The sequence below is a fragment of the Lynx canadensis genome, chromosome B4, assembly GCF_007474595.2.
Source record: "Lynx canadensis isolate LIC74 chromosome B4, mLynCan4.pri.v2, whole genome shotgun sequence".
Classification (NCBI taxonomy): domain Eukaryota; kingdom Metazoa; phylum Chordata; class Mammalia; order Carnivora; family Felidae; genus Lynx; species Lynx canadensis.
Window position 1 is genome coordinate 44,198,978 of NC_044309.1, and position 12,849 is coordinate 44,211,826.

The 12,849-nt window shown below is 36.5% G+C and overlaps 1 protein-coding gene across 1 annotated transcript; it reads right to left on the reverse strand.

The window, feature by feature from the left end:
- LOC115518651 (NKG2-A/NKG2-B type II integral membrane protein-like) lies at positions 1–10,815 on the reverse strand. The gene is made up of 6 exons (XM_030322224.1): positions 10,629–10,815; positions 10,223–10,300; positions 9,719–9,772; positions 9,093–9,244; positions 1,469–1,572; positions 1–376 (listed from the first exon to the last, which is right to left on the reverse strand). Exons 1-6 carry the CDS (start codon positions 10,813–10,815, stop codon positions 1–3), a joined length of 951 nt encoding a protein of 316 aa, XP_030178084.1.
- Positions 10,816–12,849: the final 2,034 nt, after the last annotated feature.

Below are 12,849 nucleotides of genomic sequence, written 5' to 3' on the forward strand. Positions count from 1 at the left end.
TCACATGAAGTTGACTTTTGTCAGTAAAAGACAATGGAGAGCCAGTGCAGCAGAAAGGGCTCTTCTTGCTGGCTTCATGGTGTTTTCTCTCCTTTGGCCGCCATGGCTTGGTTGCCAGTTGCAGTCTTGCAGGAAGTCACATGTATTCATCCTCCGGCAAGCTCTTGTAGGCAATCTGTCAGTTTCGTGTCTTCTGGTCTTTCCTCCTGATGCTCTGACAGGGAGTTGTTCCTGTGTGCCAGTCACAGCCTGAGATCCTTCCTCACCAAGTTCAGCCCATGGAGTGTGGAGCTGCCCTGCCCAGGCCAATCCAGTGAGCATGTCTGTCATGAAGCTGTGTGCACCCACATCATCCTCGATGACATCTAAATCCCATCTTCAGAGAGCAGACCTGGCTTCCCAGTGATCCCTCCTTTAATTCTGAGATATTCTTTGTCATTTTATTTAACTTAGTAGCCTTCCTCTTAGTAAGCTTTCCCTTACAAGTAGATAATAACTGTTTACCTCAACTTCCTTCCTTGTTCTGTCTCCTGACTCAATTCTGACTCATACCCTTGTCACCCTGGGGTGTTCAAGCCTCATCTGAGGCCCTTAAAGGACTAGAACAAATCAGCTAATTTGGAAATAGAAATGGAATTATTCACTGTATTGGCAATATTACACTAATATTATGATTTGAAATTTATATATAATTATTTTACTAAATAGCAAAACATAAGAAATAAATACTATATACAGAGTATATTTTTTTACACTAATATAATTAAATTTGAGAACAGTTCCATTAGACCAAGATGAAGCCTCAAGTACTCTTTGGACTTTGGGTGATATATATGCATTGATGCGGATTCATCCTTGGTAAGAAATGAAACACTCTAGTGAGTGATGTTGATAATGGGAGAGGCCATGCACATGTGCAGACAGGGACAATATGGGAAATCTCAGGAGCTTCTTCTTAATTTTGTTGGGAACCTAAAATTACACTAAAAAACATTTTCTTAAAAATATGCAGAATAAATAATCATATGGCTTTTGAAATAATGAGAGATGTATTCTTTATAAATGGTGAAATAACATTATACCAAAGTGAAATAACTAGAATGCCTGGTGCTTACAAACATATGGTCTTATTACTGAGCAGGGTGCATAAAATGTTTTTACTTGAAAATTGAAATATGGACACTTCTTGTCACTCTCAGAAGATGCTGACAACCTGAAATACAGGGAATTATACCTCATTAATCTTACCGTAAGATTACTTACGTCTCTTACTATGTACCGTAGTATTTTGATGAATAAACCATCCATTTTGACTATTACTTATATATCTCCATCTCAAGATTCCCATACCATTTTTCTCTGGAAAACCTTCAACTACTGTGTTTATCCGATTGTTCACACATTGCTCTTTTTGTTTCTAAGAACAATTCTTGTGAGGCATAAAATAAAAAGTTGTCAGGAGACTTACATGTTAGAAGAAAATGTTATGGCCTTTGGCTGCACAGATGAACTATGATTTCTTCTCTGGGAGCCTCTAATCCATGTAGTAGCAGAGAGTAAATTCAACAAAAACTATGAGAAAATAAATTTTATTGGAAGTCAAATACAAGCTCTTACACTCTTTTGAATTCTGTAGTAACAAATAAAAGTTCTTTGCTTCTAACTTTATAGAAACTTTCCAATTATAATGTTACACACTGGACACCTAAGTATAAAATTATCTTAGTAGGACTAAGTGAAAAGGACAAACTGACCACAAAAACAATTTCAGAGTTTAGAAGATGGATCAAAGCTTAATAACTTATGAAATATGGTCCGTGGAAATTCAAGTCAGAAATACACATGTAATCTTCTCGCCTAGGATGATCCCGAGCCTCCCCACCTGCCCACCACTGGCTCAGTGATCCAGAAGATTGTAGCTTTACAGTTGGGAGAATCTGCAAAGAGCAATGGTGCTGGTGCCACAGGGAGAGAGGTGATCAGCACTGGGGATGGGGACGGGTACCCATTGATGTTTCAGCTCCAAGTGCTGATTTTGCTCAGTAATGATGAAGAAAACCCATACCTGATCTGGTCAGAGCTTGTGGTGTTTGTGTCAAGCACTGTGACCCCCACAAATATAATGGAAAGATACTGGATGTGAGAATATAATGGAAGAGTTGACCATTAGTTTCCAACACTCTTAGCTTATGGAAAAAATAGACACACATGGAGAGGAGACCAAGAGGAACCCAGGAGAAAGTGAGAATACAGGAGACCTGAGAACTGTTAGCAACAGTATGAACAGTCCCTCTCACAATCACAGACACAGGCACAGATGTCACACTGCAGAAATGGAGTCCATACTGATTTGCAATATTTGAACATATTCTTTCTAAAAAAAATAGTAATTAACATCAAAGGTAAAAGTTACAAGGTCATAAAAATAAGCAATGAGAATTTGGAAACAATTGAACAAAACTATCAGCAGACAGATTTAGTGGAGAAGATTCTGCCATAAATGTTTGGCCAAAAAAAAATAGTAAATCTAGGAAAAATGTCATACAATGCATGTTTCTGAATTCTATTTTTAAAAAGTGTCTACCTAAAAAGTAAAAAAATATGAAGAGAAATTTAAAAATGTCTTCCAACTAAAGGAAAGCATAGGTCAATAGAAACGTCTGCTGGGATGAGTTGTTGCACATATTAGAACAAAAGTATTTAGAAGTCATATTTGTAAATATATGAAAACTATAAAGAAAACTTAGTTGAAATAATTGCATGAACATGTGATGGCAGCAATTTAGCAGGTAGGAAATATCAATAGAGAAATAAAACTATATGAAGAAACCACAGAGAATCTCAGTGCATAAATCCATACCGGAAATGGAAAATCCACTCAAGTAGAAAAAAACTGATGAATTTGAAGTAGTAACAAATTTATTTATAACTCAGGATGAGAGAGAAGAAAGAGAACAATTTACAGAATTCAGAGACTTTCAAAAGAGTATCAGGAAAGCCAGATTAGTTCTAAGTAGAATATGAGAAGAACAACAGAGGCAGAAAAAACAAAACAAAACAAAACAGGACAACAATCTTAAGGCACAATGAAGGAACAGCTTACTAATATCATTTAAAATGTTTATAGACACCAGAGACGTAGCAAACTGCTAATAGAATGAGCACTTACAAATCCATGTCTCATGACATCATAATGAAATGACCAAAGAACACTGGCAAATACAGACAAAGAAATACTCTTGAGGGAACAGAGTGGATTGTGAAGTGACTTAAGTCAGTGTGAAAATCAGGGATGGGTGGTGACATGTCTTCCACCTCCATCAGCCTTACGCCACATTATCTAGGACAGGATCCATATCCCTGCCCTGCACACTACTTCCGAATGGAACGGGATACAAGCAGCAAGTTGAAGGAACAGAAAGACACAGAGTCTAAATCCCCCATGGAAACAATATCTTAAAAACATCCAGACACAAACCGAGGTATAATTGGTCTAACCAGCTTTGATAAAGGTGCCAGGACCATTCAGTAGGGAAAGAGAGCATCTTTCACAAAGGGTGTTGGCAAACTGACTTCCCTCCCACATGCAGAAGATTGAAGCTGGATGTTTCCGTTTACACCATATACTAAAATTAACTCAAAGTGGACTAAAGACATAAATGTAAGGTGTAGAAGTTCCTCAAAGAAAAATTGGGGGGAAAATAAACAACACTGTATTGGGCAATGATTTCTTGGCTCTGCCGCCAAAACCAGACCACAAAGAAAAGTCCATTGTAGACAAATGTGTGATATCAACCTAAACATTTCTGTGCAACAAAGGGCATAATCAACGATGAAAAGACAGAGTGGAAAAAACACTTGCAAATCATACATCAAACAGGGAATCACATCTAAAATATAGAATTAATCTACAAGTTAGTACCAACAACAACAAACACCAAAACACAATTAAAAAAATAGGGCAAAGAAATTAAAAAGGCATATTTCCAAAGACAGTATAAATTGTGAAATATCATATGGAAAGATGCTAATGATCAGAGAAATGCAAACCAAAATCATGATGAGTTATCATCTCATACTCATTAGGATGGATGGTATAAAAAAAAAGCTCAGGTGCCTGGGTGGCTTAGTTGGTTAAGTTTCCAACTCTTGGTGTTGACTCAGGTCATGTTCGCACATTTGTGGGTTTGAGCCCCGCATCAGGCTCTGTGTTGACAATGCAGAGCCAGATTCAGATGCTCTCCCTTTCCCTCCCTCTCCACCTCCCCTGCTTGCTCTCTCTCTTTCTCTCTCTCTCAAAACAAATAAATAACATTTTTTTAAAAAAGGGTCAGTGAGGAGGCCGACCAGGAGGAGACTACACACTGTTGTTGGGCATGTAAATCGATCACCGTTATGAAGAAGGGAATGGAGCTTCTTCAAGAAATTGAAAATACAATTACCACATGAATCAGTAATCCCACATGTAGGAAACTATCTAAAAGAATTGAAAGCAAGATCTCAAAGATAGATATACACCCATGCTCACTGCAGCATTATTCATTGGAGCCACGGGGCAAAAGCCACCCAAATGTCCACTGATGGATGAATGGAGAAAGAAAGCGTGGTATACACATAACACTGTAATATTATTCAGTTGTAAATTGAAGGAAATCTTATCACCTGGCACAATATGCATGAAATTCCAGGACATTATGCTAAGTGAAATAAGCCAGTCATACACATGAAAAAAAAAAAAAAACCTGTTTGATTCCACTTATAGAAAGTATCCAAAGTAGTAAAAGTGATAGAAACAACATATAGAATAGTGGTTGCTCAGGTTGAGGGGAAAGTGTTGAAGGAGAATTATTTTGCAGTGAGTTGAGTTCCAGTTTTACAAGGGGAGAGCTCTAGATATCTTTTGCAACAATGTGATAGTTGGCACTCCTAACTTAAACTGGGTGCTTCAACTGGTTACGATGGATGATCTAGTTAAATGCAATGTAAGATGTGCGAGAGTATAGGATTCCCGCTATATGACACTCTGGAAAAAACAAAATTCTGGAGACAGTAAATTGATCAGTGCTTGACAGGGTTTAGGGGGAAGGAAGGATGGATAGGGGGAGCACAGAGGATTTTGAAGGACGGGAAACTATTCTGTATAACTCCATAATGTTTGATACATGTCACTATATACTTTTCCAAACGCATAAAATGCCCAACCTCAAGAGTAAGCTTTGAAGTAAACTATGGTCTTTGGCTGATAATGATGTGTCACTACAGGTGTATCAGTTGTGGCAAGTGAGCCACCCCACTGAGGGCTTTGAAAATGAGAGAGTCCATGAACTGCTCCTGCATTGACCCATAGACAGTAGGGGAATACAGCATATACCGGTGCTATGTCTGAGTTTTGCTATGAACCTCAAACTGCTCTAAGACACTAGTCTATTTTTTTTAACATGGGTACTGTGTTAAATTCTATGTTATGGGGTCATGGTATTTTCTGCAACAGCTTAAAAAATAAAATCAAAGTCAAACCCACAAAAAGAGGTGATCTTGACAAGGGCAGGAGAAAAACAACTCAGTATCTTTAGGTAAATAGCAATATGATTAAAAGATGAGTTCTGACTGGAAAAATAGTGGAAAAAAAAAAGAAAGAAAGAAACCCATTACCTGTGTACGCACGCGCGCACACACACACACACACACACAACAAATAAACAAACAACCAAAACAAAGCAAAAATACCTGTCAAACAGGAATTATACATTCAGAAAATAGTTTTTCAGAAAACAAGATGCATAAAGACCCCACATCAGACACAAAAACGAACAGAATTTATTTTTACTACACCTGCCTTTCAACAATGTTCTTCAAGTTACAAGTAAAATGACACTAGATGGTAACGCATATCCGCAAGAAGGATTAGAGATCACCAGAAATGATAAATAGGTTGGTAAATGTTTAGATCTGCGTATGAATTTTCCTCTCTGAATTTCTTGAAAAGATAAGATATTTGCAGCCATAATTGTAACACTGTATGGAGGGATCTATACTACAAACCTTGTATTTTTAGCATTTGTTAATGTGTGTGGTACAAAGTCTCCACGAATGCTTCCCTTCAGGTTTCCAATGTGAAAGCATGAAAGCAGAGAAGGTAAAGAGATGCATAGTTTGTGCTCAGAAACCAGTGCGAGCTGGTTTCAGTACAGCACTGTCAGAAGTACAGATTTCCCCTCTCTCTGACAGTAGGTTGTTCCTATGAAAACTTTCCTAAGCTGAAATAGTGTATATTGAGGAAGCAAATAGCGTTAATTTACACGGAAAAATTGCTGAGCATCCCTGTTCCAAAAATTCACCACCACCCCCAAAACACAAAACACAAAAAATAACCTCCCTTAGGCTTTTCTGATACCTCAAGACAAGCCTTGTGAATGGAGAGGTACAGAAAATAAATTGAGATGAAGCACAGACACTCAAAAATACAGTTCAAACCTACGCCTGATACTGATATACAGAGTGTACTGTTTTTTGAGAAATGAACTTGACAGGAACAGTCTTGGTCCTTGGGCTGTGAGCTGCTTCTCTAACAGTAAAACTAGCCCTGAACACAATGAAAGAATTGCTATGGAGAATATATGGTAAAAGAAGGCATTTTGGATCATAAGGAAGAAACAAAGGACAAACGTAAGAATAAAATTCTTACCAGGTATAATGGACTTTCCTTCACCTCCTGTGTTTTCGAAATTGATATTTGAAGCAAAAGTATCAGTGGAAGCAAAGTTATAACATGCATGATTTAGGACACTTATAGTATAAATGGGACACGGTAATGGACCATAAAAGCAAGTAAGTCTCTACATTTTACTCGAACTGCTGTGGGTTGTGATAGACTGTGTAGACTGTGATCTATGAATATACAATCATCTATATAAAGATATATAATATCTATATTACTTGTATCAAGGAGATTAGAGCACATCTGTACATATATATATATATAACTTTATGTATGTAAAGTTACTGATGAAGAAAAGACCTACTTTGCTATAAATGATGCTCCGTCAATGAGGTAATGATGTAGAAATATGCAACTTTCACTCTTATCTCACAGCCTCAGACATAAAGCATCACAAAAAATAAATTCTAACTGGATCATAAATCATAATGGAAAGTTAAAATATAAAGAAATAAAAAAAGGTAAATACAGGAAAATAATACAGGAAATTCTATTCATGAACTTTGGCTAACTTCTGAAATAGGTCCAATAATACTCATTGTAATGTACAAAACGCTAAGTAGGACCCTGGTACCATTACAATTCTGATCATTAAAAGACTCCAATATGAGAGTGAAAATGCAGATGCAGGTATTTGCATCTTAAAAGCTCAAAAAAGAGCTCAGATCTATAATATGACAAAGACTTCTGAGAAGTGAAAAGAAGACACCGTCCTGGAGAAATGGGCAAGAGACACAACCCAGCACTTCTCATCTCACAAGAGAGAAGAGCCTTGAGATTTTCAGCCCAGGAAAATGGTACTGTGAATAACCATCAGAACATATTAATTAATTTTTCTGAGACTACTGATCACAGGATTTTTAGATCAAAGGCCTATTTGGTACAATGTATTTTACACAATAAAATAAAAAAAAATGTAGGCATAAATTTTTATATTGAAATATACACATATCTATGACTATGCAATTGCATACTAATGCCTACAGAGAAATGTAGCATAATTATACATGAATACAATTATGTTATATTTATACATTATTATTTTATTATGAAAACCATACATTTATGTTACATAAATATATAATATGTCACTATGTGTAATAAATGATTATAAATATGATATGTGGAAAAGACATAGTAAAGACTTTTCCTAACATAATTATTCATAATACCCACATATGAAAAAGGAATAAATTTCTGAGAATGGTTTTTAAAATCTCATATTCATATGAGAGCAGTGAAAGTTCACAAACTATAGACAAGTGTGTTAATGTAGATGGATGACAGGTAGCACCTGGGAGAGAAGGGAGACACACATAAAAGTGCACCCTGAATGATTCCATTGGTACGCAGCCCCAAAAGAAGAAGAGATATTTGATAAAAGGAAAATGGGCAGGCCTGATAAAGGCTCAAAACTTCAGTCTCATGATGTAATTTATAATTGTGTGATTCTAACTACATTGTAATCAATGTGCACAATCATATGCCTAGTTTCCTTGATGTGTTGTAAAATTCAATAGTAAAGTTAATTTCAGACAAAAGAGCATTTCTAGAAGCGCAGGATCCTATGAAAAGCAAGAACTGGAAATTATCAAATGTACATTCAAGGTATAAAACTATAAATAATGTGTCATAGAGTCAAACCATGGAATATTAAACACTTTAAAAAATAAACTACAAATACATATAAAACTATGGGTGAATTCTACAAGCATAATATTAATTGCAATATTTTTCTTTTTATTTTTTAACATTTATTTATTTTTGAGACGCAGAGAGAGAACATGAGCAGGGGAGAATTAGAGAGAGAGGGAGACACAGAATCTGAAGCAGACTCCAGGCTCTGGGCTGTCAGCACAGAGCCCGCTGTGGGGCTCAAACTCATGAAACTTGAGATCATGACCTGAGCCGAAATCGGAGGCTTAATCCACTGAGGCACTCAGGAGCCCCATTTTTTTTTTATTTTTTTTATTTTATTTATTTATTTTTTTTTTGAAATTTATTGACAAATTGGTTTCCATACAACACCCAGTGCTCATCCCAAAATGTGCCCTCCTCAATACCCATCACCCACCCTCCCCTCCCTCCCACCCCCCATCAACCCTCAGTTTGTTCTCAGTTTTTAACAGTCTCTTATGCTTTGGCTCTCTCCCACTCTAACCTCTTTTTTTTTTTTTTTCCTTCCCCTCCCCCATGGGTTCCTGTTAAGTTTCTCAGGATCCACATAAGAGTGAAACCATATGGTATCTGTCTTTCTCTGTATGGCTTATTTCACTTAGCATTACACTCTCCAGTTCCATCCACGTTGCTACAAAGGAGGAGCCCCATTTAATGACAAGCTTTTAATAGAATCTGGAAACATCTGAAAACTTACCTTGTCCTCTTCATCATCATAGTAGAGCAGGTTGGAGTTGTTAGAAGCACAGGACATCAAACTCTCGTTCCATGATTTTCCCTCAGTGCTAATGTAATAGCAATTGTTGGAATACGTAAACCACTCTTTCAGACAATGACAACAGAGACACGCTGGAGACAGATTATGAGATATTATCCAAAAAGCTTTGAATATTACAAAATGAAACTTTACATAGTGTATATGGATACACATATGTGTACATAACATTCGTAGACCCTCAAGCTGGTAAAATTATACAAAACACACACACACTCAGAGAAGAGTCAGGCTTTCATCCCCTAATTTATGTGCCCATATAAGCAGCCACAAAATGTCCAACTCTACATATCCTGAGAATCACTGAACACAACCATCTTTATGGAATGATTTACCTTTTATCATGTTGTAGAAGGAGGAAATGTGAGGCAATTGTTAACAACAGGTATGGTGATTTTGAATGAGTATTTCACCATCAATGCTGAAAGTTCATTAAGCGATTTCTGAATTCACTTTTTCCCAAAGAATCTGTTATCATCTTTGCCTACTTAAAGATAGAGCTCAAAGAGACACGGAAGTAATAACAGAATTTGCAAGGGATGTTGTACCTTTCTGGATCCTTGTTTCCAGGGACGTTTTGTTCTGTGCTGGTCCTTCAGTAGCTAGAACATTAAAGCAATTCTCAAAAACATAATATTCAATGAAATAAATCAATAATTTGAGTTTCCTAGTTTAAAATTGAGTGTGCTATTTTACCAGAAAAATTGAATAAAGTAATGAACATGAGGGGGAAAATAATTCAAAAGCTTAAAAAACCAAACCTCACCATCTCTTACAATATTCCTTTAAGCAATCACAAGAATTAATGTGTATTTCACCATAAAGTCTCTTGGATGACATGCCTTTGAGTTATTAAATACAAATATGTGTTTAATTCTCCCTAAATTTATTCTGTTATTTCTACTTTCGATAACCTTTAAATAATAATTCCACACTTAGAACATACACGCTTTAAAATGAGATAATAAATACAAAGTGTTACACAATATGTCGAGGAACTAATGATCAATAAATTGAAAAATTCCCTTTTAGTCATTCAAACACGTACTTACAGGGAATAACAGCTATTGTTACCACAGTGGACATCAAGACGAGGCAGAGGATTCCCAAGATACCGGCAATGAGCTTCTCTGGACATGAAGGTGAATAGTTGGAAGAGAAATGCAAACACTGAGAAAGGATGACCGCATACAATCATTTAGGAGATTTACAAACAAGAGAACCCACAATGCACAGGGAATCACATACAATAACCTGCACCTCAAACCCATCACTATCATTGGAATCTTCTCTCAGAATATACCAATGCGTTCAATTACAATACCATATTCCAACCTCCAGCTCTGGTCCTCACAAATGAAAACTATGTGAGATCACTTCCTACTCTTTCCCTACACCCCTACACCCCAACTTCAAATCCTAAAACAGACATACTTGTCTGTATTAAATGTTTTTTACCTTTGCAGGGAGAGTTCTTGCCATTCCCTTGACAGTCCCGAGAAGCATTTTGAAGATGTAATTCTGCATAGGCTATCTCCTCCTCAGTTACTGAAATGGAACTTTTCGTGCCCTTAGGTTGCACTTGCTGTCTTTTTGAGCCCTTAGCATGATGGAGTTCCGCATAAATCACGCCTTGGTTGCTCATGTCTGCAGCTGAGTAGTGTCAGCTACAATGTGGATGAAACTGCCCTGAAGGTCTTGATCAAGAGTGTGTGTCATGTGCTGACGACATTGCTAGTCCAGTGACACCGGGTGGGGTGCAGGGTGAGGGAGGCTCCTCTTTTGCAGTTGAACAATATAAAGTCTGGTACTAAGTTGTGTCGAGATTGAAATAAGTGTTTCATGATAGAATAAGTGGATTTTTACAATAATAGCAGAATAGTATTGGTTGCAAAATATGTAAAGCACTAAATTAGTGAAGAAGAAAGGAATTCATGAATAATAGTGTCCTCATTAACGTAAGGTCAGATTCCACATACATATTTCAACACTATTAGAATAACCAGAGTAATTAAAATACTGTATTAGGAAAAAAGTGTTGTATCAATTTTGACAATGTTAAAACCCATTACTGGTTGAAAATTAGGTGCTCTAAGATTGGAGAATATTGTTTTTAGTACATATAGGAATTCCCTGTTGCAAACGACTTTTATTTGTGGTTTGAAACTGTGTTTCTAAAAAGTAACGCAGTGCTATCAAAGTGATATTTTATTTTGAACATCTGGGGAGTTCTGAGAATTATTAAATTTTAGAAGAAATATTTCATATGTTGCAAAATGTTACAAGACACACTAAAATTGCCCAAAGCAGGAACAATAGTGAAAACAAAAGGAAACAAAGTATTTTTTAAAAGAGGACTTACCATCAGAAAGTGACAATTGACTTAACGGCAAAGATATGAAAGCATAAAATGATAAATAAAAGGACAGATCATTTATGGGAGAACACAGTTGTTACAAACGTCTAGAAAGATCTATGATTTCAAAGGCAGTTAGGGTAACTCCAGTTGTTTAGTTATACTAAAACTCACATAAATGTAATTTCAGACCTCAGTCAAGGAACTGTGCAGTCAGTGAACTCTGGAATTACTCCTGTCTCTCCAAGTACAAAGTATCAGCTTCAAAAATTATTTCGAGGGGCACCTGGGTGGCTCAGTCAACTGAGCGTTTGGTTGAGCTACCAACTTCCGCTCAGGTCATGGTCTCATGGTTCGTGAGTTTGAACCCCATGCGGGGCTCTGTGCTGACAGCTCATAGTCTGGAGCATGCTTGAGATCTGTGTCTCCCTCTCTCTGTCACTCTCCTGCTCATTCTGTGTCCCTCTCTGTCTCTCCAAAATAAATAAACATGAAAAATTAAAAAAAAATAAAAATTAAAAAGATTTATTTCATGTCTAGCAATCTAGTTTAGTAATCTAAAATACGAATTAAAAGACGTACACTATAACGCATATAAAGCACTTAAACTCAATCTGAGTGGTCTAAGTTCTCAATAATGTGTTAGTGATTTTAATAATTTTTATTAAAACAGTTTTGTTGTTTCCTTTTGAGAGAGAGAGACAGAGAGTAAGACAGACTGTGAGTGGGGGAGGTTTAGAGAGAGTAAGACACACAATCTGAAGCAGACTCCAGGCTCCGTGCTGTAGCACGGAGTCTGAGGTAGGGCTCGAACACAGAACGTGAGATCATGACCCCTGCCGAATTTGGACGCCCAACCGACTGAGCCACCCAAGTGCCCCAATTTTAATTATTTTTAACAGTGTAACCATTTATCATTACTGATTCATAGCATTTACACCATGTAACAATTCATTACACAAGAGCGTCTTTCAGTATTGAATATCTTTCCTGGCCAAGTTTTGTTCAATTTTATAAAAAGTCTTTGGATTGTATATAGTTAAGTTTAAATTAGCATTTTTACACAAGGTACTCATCTTGAATTTTATGAAGAATCAAAGTGCTTTAATTTATTGAAATAACTGTATCAGGAATTCCATTTCACCTTTATGGTATAATGGATTCATTTTAGGGATTTATTTTTAAAGACTGGACCAATGTCGAATATATATAATATATTCTTGATGACAACTGATGACAAATCCAAATCATGTGTTCTTTGTCCTGATGCTTCTGTGATCTCACCTTAAATTATATTGATTTGCAAACCTATGCATAGGTATA